Consider the following 22,819-nt stretch of genomic DNA (forward strand, 5'->3'; position numbering starts at 1 on the left):
TGAAGCTCAGCTTGGGTTGCTAGGTGAATGGCTGGGCTCGACTGGGGTTGCTAGGTAACAGTACAGTGCCTGTCGGCTGTGACTTAACAATCGATAGGTTTTTGAAACAGCTAATTTTCCAGACATCAAAAAAAGTAACTTTTTGCTAAAAAAAAAAACAAAACAAAAAAAAAAACGGCTAGGATGATTTTTAAAAGCCGACTCAAATGAAAGTATAAAAAAAATTGCAAAGTATTAATTTTGCATAAAACGTCCCCTGTAATATTACTTCTTATAAACTTAATGAAACATAAAAAAAAAAACGAGAAGAAAACAGATGGGAGAAACCGTTAATAACGCCTTTCCAGTGTTTTATCATGGTGATGCCATGATACCTTTTACAATAACAGGACAAAGAGCAAGAAAAGGCTTTTCAGGCAATAGTCCCAGTCCCTCAATAAACGTAGTAATCCAATTCACAGATGCAATAACCAAGACTTGTTAAAGGCAGCAGCATGCAATTACTGCCTATAATAGGCCTCGGAATCAATACAGGCGGGGTTGAAGATCCAGTTTCGAATATCTAGACAGGCAGAGTGGAGCTACTCAAATGACAACATCAGGCATGGCACCCCTAATCAACATTATTTCAAATTTGGATCATTTGTAGTCCATTTCTACATATTTATAGCTCATTACATGACTCTAATTTGATTGCAAGAGTAAAGTGATGCATCTGAGTGGAACACAATCGCAGTGTACAGTATCCCTTTTCCCTGAGGGAGGCAGTCAACCTTTCCCTGCTAGGATGTGAGCTTTACCAGGCACACCAAGGTCATCTTATCTCATCCTCTAAGTGCATAAGGTAAATGATACACTGGCCATCCAAACACAGCAAATAAAGGGCTGCTGTTCTGAAGTAGAAGCTTCTTGTCAGAGCAATATATACAGCATGAGATTTACTATACACACTGTGCAAACAGCAGATGAGAATAAACAGGTTTTTATTTAACTGAGTGTGCAGCATTTGTATTCAGCCCCTCTGAGTCAATACTTTGCAGAACTACCTTCCACTGCAATTATACAGTAGCTGTGAGTCTTTTGGGGTGTGTCTCTATCAGTTTTTACAGTTGAAACCACAAGTTTACATACACCAAATACAAAGACACATACACGCTGTTTTCTCACCATTTTCTTTCGCTAAATAAAATTGAACTTCTCATTTTATGTCATTAAGAATTACCAAAACAAATTCCATTTGCTAAATGCCATTTTAATGAGAGAAATAATGTGTCAGAGATTTATTCATTAATGCCTTCAAACTCAAGAGTTTACATGAAGAATGATTGAAATCTCTTTAAACAATGAGGGAAAGCGCAGATGATAATGGCAGGGATTTAGAAACCAACTATGGGGCTGCACGAGTCTGGTTCAAACTTGAGAACAATTTTAAGATGCTTCATCTGTTTACACAACTATTATACTCAAAAGATTTGACCCAACATATTCAATTTAATATACAATTATCTCTGATTCTGAGCAAATGTGCAATAAAGTTTGAATTCGAAGTAAATCACAAAAAATATTTTTAAAAAAAGTTCTTGCTATGTTTTCTGGCATTTAGCAAATTCTAACTCACCCAAGAGAAGTTTAGGATTTTAATTATTTTTTACAGTGCGTGTAAACTTCGAATATCAGCTGAATACTAAAGGCTAAAACTTTCCAAATTGTGTTCATGAAGAGTTGAATCATAGTTGGATGGAATATGTCATTTGGAGTCTGAAGATTTTTGCCAAAGATGGCGTTATGTCAATTATGAACACAATGTTTTTTTTTGTTTGTTTTGTTTTGTTTTTTAATTAAGGGCCTTTTAAATAAAGACATAAATATACATCTCATTATACCATTTGATCCAGTAAAAGTATTTCTATTTATCATAGAGCAGTAATAAAGGATCCGTCATTTCCAGTGCACATCCAGTCAGATACAAGGCAAAAGCTCACACTGCAGCACACAGTAGAAAACTTCAATGTCAGGAATAACGATCTATGTTTATGACTTTGTCTCCCTCTTTCTTTCCTTTAAATGCACAATACCATCTGTGCCCTAACACTGGAAACAGTTGTTCCTTTTGATTAAATGCAAATGAGTTGGACTGTTTGCATCAAGGATCCCCTGAAAGCCCCTCTTTCCCTCACCGCCGCAGTGGGCCCTCACAGCTGGGGGCTGAACGCTCTCCAAGCAGACTGTGTCGATGTGCTCCCCGCTGCATCGGGCCTACGCGGCCCGTGGATGCAGGGGATATGCCCAGTCAGCGTAAACGTGGGGGAAAATTAGACTTCTTCTATAACGCTCTGTGGCTTTGTGAGAAGGCCACTTTATGAACACAAGGTCTCATGCTCTGCGCCGTGTGTGTTTGTGTGTGTGTGTGTGTGTGTGTGTGTGTGTGTGTGTGTAGCCGCTTGGTCTTGTGTGTCGCAGTTGCATTTCTGCTGCCCCGTTGACATGAATGAAAACAATGAGGTTAACAATGACATCTATCTCTGTATTTTGGAGCGGTGCGATGCTGCTTTGCTGTGGTTTTTGAAGCCCGATCAATCTCTGAATGAGATTGAACCGTTTGAGCCACAGAGGACGACGGGTATTTTTGGTACTCTTGTCTCTAATGACAGGGCACCGGAGTGGGCGGAGGGGGAATAAAATGGGTAAATTTAGCTCACTGTTAGTTCGACTACAGCTCACAGAGGCAGCAGTAGACTTCCATAGAATCACTAGAAGAATGTTAACGGTATTATTCCTGCAACTCTAAAGCAAAATCCTGTTGCTGACATTTCACTTTTTCTAAGTGCCAACACATAGACCTATTCAGATGGTGATATGACTGGGGAATGTCTTTTTGCTCCTTTATTATAGCTCAACAAAGAGGAAAAGAAACAGGTGTTTGGAAGATGCAGCATTATCTCAGAAAGCTGGGGATACGGGGTGCATTTATAGCGAGATCACAAAACAATTACCTCCTCACACCAAAATGTAGGATGAGACTGGCTCATCTTTTCATTGCCGTAAACTCCTGTATGCATTTAAGAACATGCAGCAGTATGCTTCTATCATTTTACAAGGACGTAGGGGCCAACTGGTGGTCACATTTGGAAATCAAATTGCTACATGTGGGTCAAATATGTTAATAGCAGAGCTAATCAATCATAAAAAGAATAGTAATCGGTTACTTTATTCAAATTTGCTGGAATTTTTATATTTATTGCACCTAGAAATCCTTTTTTTTTCTTTTTTCAAATTTCTTATACCACTGAAAAGGGGCCAAATGTATTATTTTTAAAAATTCAACTGCAAGTCCAATCTGATCATGAAAACAGAGAAGATTTTTTTTCAGTGCAACACAGCATCTAATGTGTTTGTAGGTTCAAATGCGTTTGAGTGATTGCGTCCTCACCGAAGACTAATATCTTCTCAGAAAGCTGCGCTGATGTTCATACTACACTTAAGTAAAAACAAGTGTAACAACATCTATTTTTTATTTCAAGCAGATTGTTATTCAATGCTGCAAAGGTCTCTAGTAAATTAACATCTCACTTCTACTGACAATCCTTTCGGTGAGAATTTTAATAAGGTAGCATTAGCTTGCATCCTCTTTTTATTATGAGTTTGATCATTTGGCTCAGAAAATATTTTGTAAGTCAGTTCTGTAAATTATGTGATACACTGAATTACGAAATATTGCCATGATTTTGAAATTCACATTTTCGGTACTACAAGGAATAGTCAAAAGATCATGCTAATCACTAATGTGCAATGCTAAAAACCACTTAATTTTAACTTTGTAGTAATTTTGCCTCTATTTTGAATTTTTTCTTAACTGTGATTGTTCTCTTTCTCTCTCATACACACAATGTGTTCTAATACAGTTATTGATAGATTACAGACACCATATGGTAAAAAAATAGTTAATGGTTTAATAGTCCAACATATATCAGGATTTTTTTTTCTATTCAATATTAAGCTGAACAAAGAATTTTATTTTTGTGTACATCTTGTTTACACTTTACACTTTGTGGTGAGGTGTAAATGAGATTTGCTCTTATTCTTAGATTAGCTTCATTTATAAAAACTTCTTGCACTAAGTGGAGGATTTTACTTAAACAGTTACAGAATAAATGCCAACTTAGTTGCAGATGGTTTGCTGATGTAGAGTGACATCTCTGTAACTTTGCGTTGTTTTCACTGCGTTATTTTGCTAAAAATGTTTATCTTTAAAACAGGTCAAATTTAAATGTATCGACAGGGTAGAAATTTTGTTTTTTCTCAAAACGAAATTAGAACCAGCTGAAATCTACATTGGCAGGTATAAAATCAATTACAATAAATTGGCCATAAAGTCTCTGACTGAAAATTAAAATTATGTAATTTATGAAAGTTGCATAAAGAAAATCCCCCCATTTATGTAGAAAAGGCAGAATAAGTCCAACTAATATGAATAATATACATTTTTGGTTGATTGTGTTGTTTTCTGTGAAATCAAAATACACATTTAATTGTCTTTGCACAGACTTATTTCAAAGGACATTTGGACAAAAGGAAAGTAAAGTGTACTCACATCCCCAGCAGCGAGAAGGGCGCCATTCGCTTCGGCCATGTTCATGTAGTTGTTGTTATTCTGGAACTATAAATAAGAAGAAAAAGAAAGCACAATCAGTCAGTGGCTTCCAGTGGGTTGAGTGGGCAGCCCCATTCTCTCAACAGACGTCTGTCACTCACACAAACTGTCACGCTTTGAACGTTTGCATTAACCCTTTCCTCCACCTGCACAGTCGCATCCTGCCACTTTGCTGTTATTGTTGCACGGTGAGGAGGATGAGAGAGGCCTGGCCAATTCAAGCCAGCGTAATGAGAATCTGCTCTGGCTATTCAGCTCTTATGGGATGGCAATTAAGGATATGTTTGCATCACAAAGCCAAGTATCAGGATACAGTGGCAGGTTATTAACTTCAAATAACCTATGGGAGGAGAGATACTAGAGGAAAATAAAGAGGTGGAGGGTGTGTTTATTGTGGGAGGGGTACACTGTTGGTCAGTGTCAGCTGGGTTTACCTTTTTATTTAACTTGTATCATTCTCTTGCAGAATTTCTGCAGTAAAAATTTTAACTCCGGTGCCTACATGGCTCATATAAATGTGTGGGAAACAATAGAGAGTTTGTGCGTCCCACTCTGTAAAGATTGGGTAGTATTTAAGGCAACTGATAAGCTATTAAAACCCTGCAGTTTAGAAAGAAATAACATGTTTCCACAACATGTCCCCGCCTCTCCCAGCCCACACATAGCCTGCTGGCAAAATGGTAGCCACTTTGTTTCTTCTGAGACACGACTGCGCTGACAGGTAGAAACAATGGGACATAGAATGAAGAATTATGGGCTAGCAGCTGGGCCCAGGAGCACAATGCACCTCTGTAAGAGTGAGGAGAGCAAACAGTCTGCTCTCCTCAGAATTATGGCGAGGCTACATCTTGATGAGATCCGACTGAGGACGGCATTTTAATAAAAGTTCTGTGAATTTATTACAAACTCACTTAAAAACAGTGGATGGCGACAAGTTCAAAACACTCATCAGAATATTCACCAAACAACAATGGTAACAAACTAAGATCTAAATGAGAGAACATTTTAATGAGCATTGTGGGTTTTATTCTATACGCCCTTTCTTATGAGTGGTTAGTATGAGAATGTAATTACAGAAAGAAGCACTGCTAATCAGCTGCGAATGGTATCCATTAATTAGTCTATGCCCTGGAGAGAGAGTGGGAAGTCTGCAGAAGTGTTAACTGTGCTACGCAACAACGAGTAGAGGCGCCATGAGCTCTGTTTATTGGAGCAGGTGGTTCGAACCCACCGGGGCCTCTGGTGCCACGTTAGCCCGAAGCTGCCCCACTGAACTACATCTGACTTAAAAACCAGGGTTTACATAGTTTCTATCAAAAATGTTCAGACAGAAAAAGTGCATGGCTGCAATGAGAAACATCTGTCAACCGCTAAAACTCCTTCACTGCCCAGCAGTGTGTAACTTGGAGACATGACATGGCTGGGTTACGTCAGCCACTTGGCTGGTAATTAACCTTACCGTGGCCTTATCTTGGAAGTGCTTCTCTGTTCCTCGTCTTCTTTTAGATAATAAATTAAAGTCCCAGAGATATCCCTCTCTCTTCAAGCACGCACTTGGAAAATTGTTCTGATTTAGAACAAGATAAGGCTACATTCAGGGCAGGCCCTGCTTCATCTGGTGCTGTGAGTACAGTTTCGAAAAGGGAGCTGACAATGTCTCATGTTAAACACTTTGCAGATAAAATGAAGACAGTCCTCACAATGAAGCGGGGATTAGCTAACTGTAGTCTTCCTTTTGTCGGCTTCACATGCAGCCGGTGAAGTAAATATTGAACATGTCAACATTTTTCTCAGTAAATATTTTTTGATGAAGCTGCAAACCATTCACAACCGATGCCAGTAACAAGAAGTCAAAAAAAAACAAAAAAACTATGTTACACTGTACTCTGTTGAATACATAACTCAGAAGGGGAAAGACCATTTCATCATAAACTACCAGCCATGAGGAGACATCAGGGGTCTTATTCCGGCGTTGGAGCGACAAGCTCTTATACTTGGGACGGGCACTTATAAATGCAGCATTTGGGGAAATTGTAATCGCTGATTTTACATTAGAGCTACGGTTTCAATACGCCTGAATCCCAAACTCAACTCACAGGACACCACTGCTGAAAAAAATGCAGAACCTCATATAAAGTTTACTGAAGAACATCTGGACCAGTAGATGACATACTTGGAGAATGCAGTCTGGTCAGCCGAGAACAAAATCCTTCAGATGTTACTGCAGGATTTTGCAGTAACATCTGAGGAGGAATGACACTGTACAAAATCTGGAAAAGAGCTATTTCAACTGAGCAATTGTTTAAGGGCAAAATATACCGAGGCATTCTTGATGAGGGTTAAACATGGTGCATTTCCACCAAAACAATAATCGCAAACTCCTCCGGAAACTCTTTGTGGGTGGCAGAGGAAGAAAACAAAGCTGCTGGAATGGTTCAGTCATTAAATCCTTGGAAAGAAATGAAGATCACAATATTATGAAAATGTCCCAGAATCTTCAAGATCTGAAGAATAATCTCCATACTGAAAATGTCGGTACAGGGACAATATTAAATTCACTTAGTGAAATGTTTTCATTGTATTGAATATGTGACAAATTATGTCTTCATTTGTGTTGATCATTCAGGTTGTTACAGAAATATGGTGTGAATTACATGTCAATACCCTTATTTCAAAATACAACTACTGAGAAAATCATTGATGTGTTCTCAGTATTGTCTTCATTATTTGCTGTAAAACTTTTTTTTTTTTTTTTACGCTGGAGCTTTACCATCACATTTGATGATCACATTAACTGCCACAGATTATCGGCTAAATTACTCATCATGCTACACACCACTGAGTTCTGCAGATGACAACCTTAAACATATCCATGTGCCTAAATCAAAAAGTGATGAGTCATTAACAACAAACATCATATTAAGAGATCTGGCTAATTTACACATTGCAAGCATGGACATTGATCCAAATCTCATTAGCTTCATTAGAGAAAACACAATCAAGTTAAGTCCAAGTGCCAATTAGCGATGTGAATCTCCCTGGGCTCTGTCTGTGTGAGTCATATTTTACTGTGTTTCAAAGATTGTTTAAGAGCAGCTCCCAATCTCCTTGGAGAACGGTGAGTAACATCCTAGGAAATGTCCCCTGCCACTGCTATCAATCTTAAAGAGCTCACTCCATGTAGGTCCGGCCGCTGCAATGAGAGCAGGCAGCGGAGATTGTTGTTGTTATTCTCAGTTCCTTTCTGGTGAGGGTTGGGGGGCGGAGAGAGGGGCACTCGGAGCTCATGTTTGCAGCAATGCCGATTGAGTCAAATGCCAGAAGAAATTAAGTGTGATTGGAGGGTCTGTGCAGCTGACGCTAAAATGGGTCAGCGCAGACAATGAAGGCTCTGTAATTAAAATGATGTGACGAGCTAGATGAGAGTGCCGGCTGCCATGCGAGGGGCCAAACAACGGCATGTATGCCAACTTGGAAGAAGCTTTGCAAATGGACATTTTGAACAAATCCAAGGATTTGCACTGACAGAAAAAAAAAAACTGCTCCAAAAACAAAACAAAATGTCACATTCTTGCTTTGATTTGCTTGTTCTGGCAGAGGAGAATCCCAGTGAAGCCATAGAAAAGTGGCGCTTTAAGGGTTTTATTAACAGAGTGGATTCGCAGCTAAAGGCTCTCTGTAAAATGAGCCGAGCCGAGAGACAGACATGGCTACATGGCAGAGCAAATGCCAGGCAGTCAGTGTTTTTATTTCTCTTTCTGCACCAGCAGCACATTTCTTCTATAACTGTTTAAGACGAGAGAATTAAGAGCTTACATGGACGCTGATCCTGATGTGAAAAGACTCCAGTGTCTGCATGATCACACACACGCACACACACACACACACACACACACACACACAGAGTGAATAAACCAAGCAGCCGCGCAGTGAAAGACATGAATATACATTTCTAGGTTTTTCTTCAAATCCACAGAAAATTATTTTCTTTTCCTACTCAAAATATCATGCACAACTGCTGAATCACTGCAAAACCATCAGTCATTCATTATCAGACAGAGCAGGTGCAATCTAAAGTTGCAGATTTATTAGGTTTTTGTTGTTTCTGACTACAGCTGGAGTGGTTTTGATGCTCTGTTTTTTTTTTTTTTTTCAATCCCTGCACAGAAATATTTGTATGAAAGCACGTCCAGTGGGAAATAAGGTGTTTTACAGCTATTACAGCAAACAAAATTATTTCAACCTCAGGGCGAACGCAATATTGCACCAACACGACCCCATCTCACCCTCAATATGATGGAGTAACCACACAGATCCTATCAGTAAACATGAACTGGACAACAAAGAGCAGCACAATCCATGCCTGAAGAGCCTCTTATAGCTCATTCCATGCATACAAACTCCCATCTATATGGCTAAATGTGACGGGTTTTTTTACACTGCAGGAGCAAAAAGGTCCACTTTATTTAACACAAGCTGACAAAAAATACTCTAAATGCCTCCTTCCAATACCAATTCTTAAATAAGCTTTAACAAAACTCCCCTTGGTTTTACAGTATGACCAACACGTCACAATATCAGTGCTGTCTGTCAGTGAGTAACACAGTTGGACACATTCTTGCTCCCCACTGAAAACCACCAAACTAATTCAATCAAGAGGCCAGGCTTTTTCCAGAAACAAATCAACTGCTGACAAGTGATTTTACAGTTCAGCTTGAGCCCAGTAATCACAGCCTAGCATGTGTTCCCTGGAACATGACACTTGTGCTAATACGTTCTCCAGTGGCCTCAGTAAAAGACTGTGAAAACACCACAGTTAAAACCGGGCCCTCTATCCAGGGAAACCCATGGCCGTTTGCTTTGTGTTATTTTATGCAATTTCCGTCAAAGCTTGGCCTGCTGTTAGTTTTCAGTTAGTCACTTGAGTCCATCACAAAGCCATTGTTCTAGCCACTGGAAAAGTTTAATTCTCAACTAATATTTACAACCTAATGCAGCACAGACACCTCTATGACAATCACAAGGCGTTTTTGCGCTCTGCAGGCCCTTGCGCATGCAGCGCCCAAACTGGGATATAGATATATTCCCTCAAATGTGTGTAGCGGTCAGTTTGTAAAGCGACTCCACGTGTCTACAGCAAGCTGAGTTCTAATCTGCAGGCCGATCGATTGGTAATTCAGTTTAAAGCTAAAATCATTACTCCCCCCAGCCCAGTACTGTCTTCTGCCATTAGGATTGCTGGTCGTCAACAACACAAGGTGCCACTGAGGGGAAGTTCACTGTAAGCATCTCGCTTTTTCTTTGCCTCTAAATGTCAGTACTACTTCAGCAGTGCAGAAAGTCTTACGTGAGATCTGAATTAAACTGATGACAGAGTTGTTCAAGCTGTGCACACCACACAGACCACTGTGACCTCAAATAGTGTCATGGCAGCTTGCTTTCCTAGAACAAACCTATCCTGGGGAAACCGGAAGACATCTTCCCTTAATGCTTCCTGGTTAGCAAACCTCAAAAACAAAAGCTGCCTTCAGAACTATGCAGTTTCTATTAAGTTGTTTATCTGAAAATGTCCAATGTGATTCCAGTAAGAGCTGCAACATGCCATCACTGATTTCCCTCAAATATGACATATCATGGAACTACCCTGCACAAAACCCAAAAGTAGGGCTTCAAACTGCTCTACATGGAACAGAGGCGTTATATTTCGGTCACGATGCATAAACCTAAGTTTGTATAGCCAACCAAAATTACAAGCCTAACTATCAAAATAAAGAAAAAAAAAACTTACAAGCTATTTCACAGCTCAGCAAATATGCATTATGTTTTTTCAGGCTCTCCAGTCATTATGGCACTGCTGAAAGACTTTAGAAAGGCAAACTATAGTCTGAGCGTTCAGCACGTTCCATGGGGCTAAAAATATATCCAACAAAGACACGGTGTAAAAGAGTGATAACAAGCAGCAGTAAACAAACCAGAGTGAAAGGCACTGCTGAAATCTGTGTGTCACTTTAAGGATTTCTGAGTAAGATTTGCTTGTGAATAAGTTTTCCTGCATGGCCTCCCACATTGGTTTAGGCAGAAAGACTGCCAATCACAGGAGAGTAAACTGTTAGCACAAAGTCATATCTTGTAGTTTCTTAAAGGACATTTTTGTTCACTGAGAAACACTGACTCGAGGGCATTTACACTGAAATCTAATAGCAGTTCTTGAGATTCATTATGCTTTCAGAATCAACAGAGTAAAGCCTTCCTACTTGTTCTGTAAGTGAACATTTAGGCACAGAGCTGCTAATATTAGTAAATTATGAATCACTCGATGACAACACATGCTGATGTTAATCCGGTAATGGCCTATTGTGTGCTAAGCCGCTTAAATTCAAGCTCAAACAAATGGTACTTGTTTTTTTCAAGCATTTAGTCATCGAGACAACTACTGAAGGGGACAGGCATGGACACAATGTCCCATTGCAAAGCACATAGTCCTCACATTCCTACGAATCTAAAGGCTACAATAACTGTAAGCAAATCATTTCGAACATGTTGGTCGATTAAAGTTTTTAAAAGAGTGTATATATCTCATTAAAAACGTTAAAGTGACAGGTTATGTTCTTTTCCTTTTCAACACAGTTGATAAACAAACAAAATCATCAACATATGGTTTTCAAATGACACACAGTACTCATCAAATCGGGTCCGTCTCTTTTCTTTCAGTACCAATCAAAGTTCCTCAGGGCCCCAGATTAGAGCCTATGATCTCTGCTCTATTTAAACTATCACTAATTCATTTTTGTTTTTTCTTCTATTATCCAAAGAAGTTAATTAAGAGATCCATATTATGACCCTTAATCTTCACCATGTATATTTTTAACTTTTGTGATTCCTTCTCAAATGGAAAAAGCTGATTATATTTTTAGGAATATATATTTTTTCTTGTTCTATGTAAGAACATATTGGATTCTCTAATCATTTTGCCTGGATGTTGAAATAATGTATATTATTATTCTCTATATGACACTGTTAAATTCTTATCCTTGCATGTCTACAGATTTTTCTTTTGGTGGTTTTTACACATAAATCTTTTCCTGCACTGTTGCATTTTAATGCATGTGTTTGTGTTTAAATATAACACCTAGTATGGTTTACGCTCTGCGAATAGTTTGCAAATGTCTGTTCCCAGAGTCAAAACAGAATTCTGAAAAAAGCTTGTGTGTTTAGAGGAATAATGAACAAAAAGAGCTGAGGTTGTCAGAACTGGTTACCACGGGAAAATGTTGTATATTATCATGGCACAAGAGAAGAGTTCACTATTGACCCGGTTGCTCTGATTTGTTCCATGAATTGGCAGCTCACTTTCTAATAGAGGATTTTAGTTGCAGTTATTTTGATTCTTTAGATATTGTATTTTATCTGACACAGGTTTTATCCAGATAACGCCATAAAAAAGTATATATTCTTGCAATTCAACATACCAAAAACACTCATCTTTACCAGAATTCTTGCTTTTTTTTCTCTGTAAAGCTTAAGCCTTGCAAATGCAGCTCTAACAAAGATGCTCTCAATATTTTTCATAATGGACTAGTAGAATGGGCCCTGCAGTCTCACTACTATGCAGGTCGGTATCCAACATCCGGCTTTTTTCCCCTCGCAGTTAAAATTGCTCTGCACTCTTAAGAGCAAATCCTAAAAGAAAGCACGAGCTAAATGGGGTTCCATCTTTGATCTAGCAGGGTGCAAAGCCATTGGCCCACAGCCACAAAGGGGCTCTGGTGATGGAGAGGGCTTCAGAAACATGGTGCAGCTTCCTCACAAAGGCTGCTATTTCATGGACACACAGCTCTTGAGGAAGCGGCATCTAAAAGGCTCGGCTTGCCGATGTTGTCTTCCTTTAACTGTTAAGCCATCTCTCAGGGCTGTTTACTCTCACCAGCCCTAGATGGTAAAGGTGTAGACTTTAAATGAAGCATCCTTTCCTGTATTTCTATTCAAATGTAAGAAGCTGGTGTGCAGTTAGGAGACCGAATATGTAAAAGTTGTATGCCCAGATATCGGACAAAAGAAGACGAGCAGGTTTGTTTTTAGTGGCCATGATGCTATTTCTCTTGATCTGTCAGGTTCTTATGAGCTCTGGGACTTAGATCCACATAAAGCTCAACTGAAAGCTGAAGTCCTCTCTTGCACTACTCCGCCAGCCCTGATGCATTTTCCTATTCCCTGTGTGCCACTACTGGATAATGCACTCATTATAAATGGCTTTGGGAATGTGCACTGTCAAGAGCTTTTAGTGATGAACTCAGAGCAGCCATCTATTTCTTATCTTGTGAAGTCAGTGGAAGACTTATATGTGATTTTGTGAATAAAATGTTATGTTGTAAGTTTTAGAGCAGACAAAACCACCAGAAATGGATCTTTCTATCTCTTGTATGATGGAGAGTACAGATGGACAACTCAATCAGCCAGATATTGGAATTTGACATTTTTTTTCTTTGTTTCCTTTTGATTGGTGATCAACAAGTACATTGATCAGATTTTTTTCCTATGTATTTAAAATAAAAACTTCCACCCTTTTTGGTCTACAAACTGCATGTATTTTGGTGCACTTTTTCAATTTAGTGATAGTCGGATGAAGGTTTGGAACATATTCTGTGATGCGTGATTGGAAAAAGTAATTCCGAATGTGTTCCCATCTATCATCTTCTCTTGGATTTATAACTCATATTTTGATCAAAGGACTCTGCTAAATTGTTTCCCTCTTTACTGGGTTATAGTCCAAAAGGAACAAAATCAAAAAATCTTTATGGCCCAGGATTAGCCCAATCGGTCCGCATTTGAAGTTTTTAATAAGCAACTAGGTCTAAATTTCATTTTAAAACCAACATAAGGAAGGATTTGAAATATTACAGACAATTGTAAAATAAATTTGCAGCTATGTGTGCAGCCAGCTAGAAGTCTGCTTAACTCTCTTTCCCTTGTAACCCAGATGATTGAATCCTGTACCAGACTTCCGGGCCTTCCTTACTTTCCAAGCTGCTGTGCAACTTTCTCTTTCCTGTTATTCCTCACAGAGCACCAAAGTAAGCACAAACTGGCCCGTTGTTCAATCTCTATAAATCTGAAAAGCACAAACTGCTGAGCGGTGACTCATATATCAGTCTATTATATACTACAGGGCTGACTGTATTAAACAAATAGCTGGGCCTGCAGCTGGAAAAGAGAGGCAATATAGAGAGAGCAGAGGTTATTGTCTAATTTAAATCTTGGCTACTTTCCCAGAACTGTACCACATTCCAATTTGTGGCTGTGTTGCTTGGCACTACTGACAGAGGTCCGGCTGCAAATACTCTCGGGCTCGTCTCCAGAAATGTGCCTCCAAACTGACAATCAACAAGTTGGCAAAGATTAACAGAATGACGGGAGGAAATTAGGCTAAATAATGAAGATGCACAAATACAGTTGCTATGCTTAGATGGAATACAGATGCTATCCTTAGATGTTTCCTTTTTTCTGTCAGCGGTGGCTGCAGTAATGCACCTATGATCATAAATACTTGAAGTTGAGCAACGAAGGCTCATAAAAAAAAATGCATTTAGTCTGTAATGTCTTTAAGGTCCATAATGAAACAGCAGCTGGAAAAGACATCTGTGAACACAGAGTAGTTATAGAATGCTTGAGTGAGCTCTTAGAAGCAATTAGCTGTTTCAAGTATTTTCTCCTTGGCATACTATTGTCCGTTCATCTGCTAGATTGACAGCGCACCAGGACATCATTAGCAAACCTGACAGCTGTTGAGTTACAGTCATTGTTTTTCTCCTGACAGCAGCCATCCGGCTTAGTGCTTCTCTGGTGTTTTTAACAGTATTTAAACCCTAAATGTTACTTTACTCTTCAGATTAAGACACCAGATTTAAATAACAGTGAACACGACGCTTCAGCTTTGATCCCATATCATTGCGGTGACAGTTATGGAGATTTAGAACAAAGAAACAATAGACATATTTTTGTCATAATTCACAACTATGCCTTTACTCTGTGTAAAACGACAGGCTGGAGATCAAAGCAGAAGGAAATCTGGAGCCCCGGCGTGTGGAAATAGGTCTTCCTAAAACGAAAGAAAGAGGGGAGGTAGCAAAGAGTTCACATGTGGAGAACACAAGTAAGATCCAAAATGTTTTCTGTTTTATGACCGCCAGTGTGAGGAGAGTCAAAAACAGCTATTTTAATCATTAGTTTCCAAATAAAGACACAAACAAGTCTTGTAATACAATACATGACAAAAAGCTGTTTGCACAGTCGGTTATAAATTTTCTGTGTACATCCCCATTTTCCTAGTGCTATTGATTTGCTCCTTTGACCGAGGCTCCTTTTGAGTACTTTTATCCTATTTCCCTCTGCTGAAGAAAGGGGTCAGTCACATTTTCTGTATTTGAGCCTTGACCTCTATTTTAGGACCATGCTGTGAGTTTCTCCACTAAAATAAATGAGAGTTGAGCCCGGTTTGCTGTGCTGCTGCACCTTCCTGTGCACATGTTCTCCCATCACTCTTCATCTGTCTTCATTAGTCTGGTTTGACCTGCTTCACCAATACTCTGCCAGTGCACATAGTCTGCAGGGAGCATCAGGAACTGCCACGTCTTGCATGCATAGGTTGAAATAGATCCGAATGCATGCAAGATAACGAGATTTTCTGGTCAGAGTTTGTGAAGAAAACCCGTAAACAGAGATTAGCAATAAAAAAGCATAAATGAACAAAAACCAATCATGAGAAACTGTTTTACTGTAATACCAGGCAGAGTCACTGGAACATACTGATTGCTGCCTTAAGTCGGAGTGAGGAACAGAATTCCCACAGTCAACTTGTCATCGGCTAATTTACCTGGAGCCAGAGGGGGAGATTCACTGGACACATAGGGAGAGTTAATCTCTTCATTCATCTCCACTAAAGAGATCGACCCAATTAGCTCACCACACTGACTGACAGCACTTGTGTTTGCTTTACTCCCTTGCCCGCTTTCCCCCCCTTCCTTCTTAGATCAGGAATTTTGTAGTTTATGCAGGTTCCAGCTGATGGCCTCAGAAATTTATTCAAGGGTACAACACAATGGTGAAATAATCATCATGTCTTTATTCAAATCTGCAGAGCCTGAAATATTCACCTCTACAATTTGCTGTGACTGATTAGCCCATGGAAGGGTAGCTTGGGGATAGCTCTCCGGAGTTTTGTAATTGAGCTGATTTGACTTTGGAGAGGGTTTTTCTTTTCCTCCAGACAACTGCACACATTCTCCTTTTTAAATGTGCTTCTCTTTTTATTAACTTCAGCAATGAGCCAAAGCAGATCAGAATTATGACGCTTGCAGAGACAGTTCAATGCAGGACAGTTTATATTCCAACTGTCCTGCTCATCCTGTTTCATCTGATCATTTCTGAGTGTATCTCTGGCAAAAATCCAGGAAGCAGGCAGTGCAGAAATGTCAGATCTGGCAATTCAAATATCACTTCCACTGCTGACATGCAATAAAATATGGAGATAGGCCAAAGAAATCCAACATAGTCAATGAACCTATATATAGAGTAATTTTCATACAGTCAAATGTAAAAGAAAGTACTTCACCAAGGTTAAAAATCAGACATAATCCACTAGAAACACAGATATCTTTGAAAGTAATTTTGAAAAAGTATTCTAAAACACACATACTTGTAAGTATTTTAAGAGTTTTCAAAGTCAGTCCTGCTAAATGAAATAATTTTCAGAAAATTTTTAAATATGTAACCAAAATGACTTTTGTTCCATTTCTTTTTGCTTTGTAAAATAATATGTATTTCTACCAATATATTTACCTTATATTTACAAGTTTGGTTGTCCTGGTTATACTGGGACCAAAATCGCACCATTTGTTACACATTTAGTTGGTGCGATTCACTTTCATACCACAATCTTTGAAAAACCTGTTCAACCTGTGGTGGTGCTGTCCCACTGAACTAAAAAACAAACCTCATGCATTTGTTTTGTCAGTGTCAATGTCAATTTATTCATAATTTCACCAAAGTGCTGTACAGCATTCATAAAACCACCACAACAAGAATGTTGCATAAAAAAAGCAGGACGCTTTTGACCACTTGTTTGGTCCTCATCCGAGTTCATTCACTCCTCCCCAACCAAACCGGACTTCCTAGACAAATGAACTAGAGTTTGATTAAAGCGGACCAAACAGGGCTGGCGGGAATGAATCCTTAAACAAATGTGCAATTAATTGCATCATGGCAAAAGCTACTCTGCTTTGCTTTGTTTCTTATTACCTGTATTGGCTCATGTCTAATAATAGTATGAAGGTTTGGATTAAGGATGATGCTGGGATTTTATTGTTTACTTTGGTTGTGATTTGCCTAATGTTTTCATCACATCTCCTTTTCCCCATAACTATGACTTTCATTACTTTCTGTGAGCTTTACCGCCTTTAAAGTTAGTCTGTGTAATATTACATAATGTGCATTTAGATTCATGAAATTCAGTATTCTGTATAGCTCTAATTTAGCTCATATTTCTGTTATTCAACTGCTGGTTTAATATCTTTATTCTATGACTACTGTAAGTGGACAAATTTCATTCAGCTTTGAAAGCATGTTGGATAAAAAATAAGATTGTGTGGAAAAAAAAACTATTTATAATTGTTCTATTTTCAAGTTTATTTTGTCTGTAGGTGACTCTTCACAATCATCAAGGTAAATAATGCAGCTGGTTTCTATGCATGAGGAACTGAAAGGCTTAAAGTGGGCTTGATAAACAGTGAGCTGAAAGGGTAAGCCATCAAATAATGTCTAATAATGAGCTTTTTCATTCTAATCCTGAATGTGTAATTATAAGATTATAATGTCAGTGCTGGTTCTCAGAGCTCATGGAGCCAGTGAAGGCTATGCTCACAAAAATCCCTTTGCCACGTTGCTCTGAAAACAGCTTTCTTCTTTCACATTAAATCTCATTTATTTTGTACAGGGGAAGGACAAAATAAAACAAAGATACAGCTATTCTCTTGCAAACTAAACAACTAATGCTCTGGGGCATTGTTTGTCATTGTTATTCAGTGCTCGCTCACCTACACTTAAAACATGATCCTTCTGGATTTTAATTAAGCACCAAGGTGCCTCCCAGGGGGTTTTGGCTTGGCAAAGGAAACTACTTTGATTTATGTACGACTTTGTTCTTTTTGCTTGAAGCTTGCCTGTTATGAGAGGCTGTAGTGATGAATGAAAGAAGCTGGCAATTATTTTTATTAGTTAATTAGTTCCTGTTGGGGATCCACTCTTTTGAAAATGTATGCAAACTTCAGCAGTGATGCTGTACACTGGGCTGTCTCTCTGCTTGTCATCTATGTCAATAGCTACATTAGTACCATGCAAACTGCCTATCTCACTGCAAACTTATGCTCAAGCGTGTTCATCACAATTAAATGGAAATACATGGGTAATAAAATTAAGCTTTTAAGAGTTTGCTTCTGTGCATTAGGTAATGCCTGAATCGCCCAACCTATTCCATGCATGCACCTCTGCTTAGAGCCAAGCCCACCTACACAGCACAAAAATAGCACTGATTAGCAAAATCCTTGCAGACCATTATAAAAAGCTATTTCAGTATCAGCGGTTTTCAAATACAACCTCCAGGCAGCTGAATTGATAATTAAAAGTAAACACTTTATGTGTTTACCCCTCTCACTCTGCAGTTTGACAGAAATAAACAGCTTACCATTACAATTACTAGGAAACTTTGATTTTTATAACATAAAGGATTGATACCATACTGTGCTGCAAAACAAAAAAAGTAGTTTTATTGTTTTGTAAGACGTCCAACATATCTCAAGCTAGACATGGGCTTGGTAATTGTACGCTGGAGACTGAGGCCAATTTTCAATATGTGCTACAATCTAAAAAAAAAAAAATCCAACCATACAACATACTGCCATTTTCAGAACTGTCCATATGTCCTGCTTCGAAGTTAAAACAGATGACCAAATATCATTCACAGAATTCTAACAGAAACTTAATTTAGTGGTCTTTTGCTGAGTTGAGAACATTTGTAGCCGTTTTGATTTGAGTTTTAGTAGACTGCATTGTTAAATAGGTGAGATACAGAATTCTTACGGTTTAATAACTTTGAAAGATACACAGATTTCACTGTAATAAAGTGTTAAGACAGTTCAATTCAAATCAGTTGAAGTTTATTTATGGAACACCAATTCACAACCAATGTCGTCTAAAGGCACTTTACAAAAAACATTTCATTTCAATCCTACGTACATTCCTATTGGTCCTAATTATTAAATAGTACTGTAAACTCGGTTAATTTTTCAAAGTAGTTTAAATTTCTATGTAAGGATATCTTTAAAGATAAATATATTAAACACAAATACAATACAAGATATAAGTGCTTTCATTTAAAACAGGTCTGTACTTGGGCTGTTTGTTGTCAATAATCTGTGATTATCTAAGCAAAGATTAAAATTCAAAAAGAATTTAAGAATTATTTATAACCCCAAAATCATAAAGTGCTAAAGTCATCTCTTATGCCTGTGTCACAATGATTTAGTTTAAATAATATATTAAAAATACATATGGTGCAAGATCTATGTGCTTTGATTTAAAACAGCTAGCCAACTGTAGTTTTACACCAGCATTACCTCAATAAGAGTGATTGGTTGATGCTTGACAGTCAACATTTTTTACTACCGGCAAATAAAAAAATTAAAAAAAATAAAAAATGTTCTTTTCTGCAGGTTTGAGGGAAATCTAGCTCCCCTGCTGTCCAGCAGTGCACAGCAACAGTTGAGGGAAGAGTATCACTGCTTTATACAGTCAGAGAAATCTCTGGTGAGTCCAGCGCTTTCTCTGGCATCTTATTGAAAACATGTTACACTGTGGAGACGGTATGAAACTTCTAGCACTTTTTACAGAACTTTGTATAAACTGATACTGGCCTTTCTATGATGACTAAAGATATCAACACACCCAACTGGATACGACTCTCTTGAATATGGGGTGACACTTCATTGACAAAACCATATTTTAAAACACAGAGTTCCACTCTCTTGGATTCACATCAGAACCTAATGGAGTCTGAAAACCACACGGGTGCAGAAGGATCGCTCTGAGTAGCTGGTGGAACTGCTGAAGGTCAGAACTGCTTAGCTGAGCAGCCAAAAGCCTTCATAAAACCATGCGTAGTGTCATTATTTTCCAAGTGGTTTATTGTAGACAGTTAACCTTGGTTAACTGAAACTTACCACTTTAATCAGCTGCCTGAAATACCTTTAAAACAAAGTGCTTCTTTAGTCTTTTCCCCCCTCTTGTTACCAGCAGGAGTTAGAAAAATGTTGGTGACACCTATGTAAGAAAGGAACATTTTTTCAAGGTTATGCAGGTACTATAAAGGTACACCACCAGTCAGTGGTTTCGATGTAGATCAGTTTTTATGGAAAGAATGTCATTTGAAAGAACCATGAGTGGCTGTCCAGTCAAGGAAACTATGCCAAAGCTGAGGCTTCACAGACCTTGATCTCGTTTCTACTGCTGCCATCCCACAGTATGACCGCATGTGAGAGTTCATAAGCCAGCAGAAACACACAGCAAACAAGGCCACGCTGTGAATAAGCCCCGACCACAACTCTCGAAAATATTAGTTGGCGCAAGAATCTCATGAACCTCATTCGTACTCCCAGCCGAGGTTTCAGGGAATGCACCTTTGATATCTGGCAAGCGCTTTCACTGCGGCCATGTGCATTGTTCCTTTTGATTGTGCAAGTGAATAAAAGCTAGAGAGACTCATGAATACTGCATGATTTTTCATCAAATGGAAAATCTCAAAGAAGAGTTATTTCAGTAACACGTTGAGAGCCGTGCTCATCTAACCAAGGGCAACTGATGGCCAATTATAACTAAAAGAATTATGTAAGAACAATGAGTCACCTGTGTTTTTTATAACGTAGAACGTCTTTCATTTGTCTTCCCTAGAGGACACAGTCTTGACAAATCAAGTATGTTTAATATATTTGTGGCTAAGGGACTCGTAAAAAGCTCTCAGTGAGGGGTTAGGGAAAGATTGCCATCTTAGATCAATATTGAAAAAGTTCAGCCTGTTGTGCCTTGTGGTCAGGTTTACACAGTCTGCACAAACACCAGACTTTTAGGCAGTGAAATGGGCCAAAAGGTTGTAAAACTGGTGATAAATTCCTGACTAAGCAGGAAAGAAAGGGGGGCAGTGAATTACAGAGAAGACAAATGAGTTATTATTAAACTCGTTTGTCCTTGTTCTACACAAACGATACATTTTTGACAAACCACGGCATTAACTGCAAACATTCCTGTAGAAACAGCTGTTATTCTTTCACCACTGGACAGACCGGCTGAACCACACAATATGTGGTCTCCCCCCGGGTGTCTTTGTAACAACTGTACCAAATACTTTTGACAACTAGTACACCGACTGTGTGTCAAAAAAAGAGTTCAGGTTCAGAGCTTGTTTATGAGGCATCCGTTATGATATTCACACAATATGAAAACTTTGAGCACAAATACCACAGTTTCTCTGTATCACAGTAAAACGGCTTTAAATAAAAATGTAGTAGATCTAATTACTTTGAGTTATAACAGATTACTAAACAAATTCTCATTTAAGATGCATGTCATTAATTCCATGTATGTATGTAGGTTATTTATACACATAACATCTAGTCCAGTTTAACACATAAATCTATAACCTTTTTAAGATTTTTTAAAAAAACATTTAAATAACACTTAAAAAACTGGTGCTCCTAACTTAATAAGATTTATTTCTGGATTATTCAAACAGGGAGTGCTTTTATTTTGAAGCACTGAAATCAGACTTCTCTGTGGTCACTATTTTGTTGCAACAGAAAGAGTGAACAGCTATTAGTCAGTAATGGTCCACAGTCTGCCAATGTTGCTGATTTATAAATTAAATATATGCACATCTCTATCCAAGCTGCGGTCTGTTACTTACATGCTCCAAATGCTAATCAATGTTAGCATTAAATCAAAACAGACAAACCCGGTAGCTGTTTAATACTTTTCCTCCCACAGTATGAATCATTCACTGGAATGAGCTAAACCTACCAACTTGTTTTCGATTCTTAATAAATGAGATGCAGATTGCTAATTGTCTCAACTCCCAGATCAGGAGGCCAAGTGAATCTTAAGTCTGCAGATTTAAAACAAACCTTGTTTTTGTGATTTAAGTGTGACTCCTGTATAAGTCGCAAACTCAATTTCCCATCTCTGGGGGCAGTGAAACATTAATGTCATAAAACTTAGCTTCCATACACTAACAATGACTTACACATACTTATTCCAGCTGCATGTACACCAGTACATGTCATAAACAAGCTCTGTTTGAAAGTAATCTTCCTTGAACCCTGAGGCAAGTTGTTTCAACATGCCTTCTATTTGAGCATTCAAATAAAAGTTTTGTTTACCCGCATTATTTAAGCTCTTTGTCCAATGGGTCTGAGGGATATTTGCACACCTGCTGCTATTGTAGGCCGTTTTAGTGCAACCTGGTAACAAGCTGCATTATGGGAATGTGTGATGCAGGGGGAGGGAGGGAGAAGGAGAAAAAAAGAGAGAGGATTAATCACACTGTGTAACATGTAATACTACACACCTGCAGCCTGCACTATTCTTATTAGAGGAACATTTACAAGAATAAGGCCTGATGCAGTGAGGGACATTTCTGTAAATACGTTGCTTCATTTTAATAACAGCACAGTTTGAATAATAGAAAGAAATTATGAGAAATACTTACTTCATAGACAAATTTGATATGAAATTAATACATATATTATAAAATCCCTGCATATAGTGAAAAAACAATAGAGTAAAATAAATAAAGAGGCAGAACAGCAAAAGGAAAATAACCTAATATAAAAATAGATGCAATGAATTGAAGTTATCATGGCTAGAAAGCATTACCCAAACTGTGTGAGAAGGATGGCATCTGTTTGTGGTCTGGGCTGCTTGAAAAGAGCCACAAGCTCAAGTCAAGTTAAAAGGAAAACAGCAAAGTGTTTTGATACAGTTTGTGAGCCCATTAAGAGAATTGGACATTAGATCCATGAAACATGGGATGGCTGCCACTCTGAAAAGCTTTAAAAATGAATGGGTCTT

The 22,819-nt window shown here is 38.4% G+C and overlaps 1 protein-coding gene across 1 annotated transcript in view; it reads right to left on the reverse strand.

Annotated features, from left to right (window-relative positions):
• tox3 (TOX high mobility group box family member 3) overlaps nucleotides 1-22,819 on the reverse strand; it is a 49,916-nt gene that overhangs the window by 18,335 nt on the left and 8,762 nt on the right. The window contains exon 2 of the mRNA XM_014980555.2: nucleotides 4,592-4,657. Within this exon, the coding sequence (XP_014836041.2) occupies nucleotides 4,592-4,657 (66 nt within the window). The remainder of the gene's footprint in view (nucleotides 1-4,591; nucleotides 4,658-22,819) is intronic.

This window comes from Poecilia mexicana, unplaced genomic scaffold (genome assembly GCF_051168715.1).
Source record: "Poecilia mexicana isolate PSO_F unplaced genomic scaffold, ASM5116871v1 scaffold_3, whole genome shotgun sequence".
Lineage (NCBI taxonomy): Eukaryota > Metazoa > Chordata > Actinopteri > Cyprinodontiformes > Poeciliidae > Poecilia > Poecilia mexicana.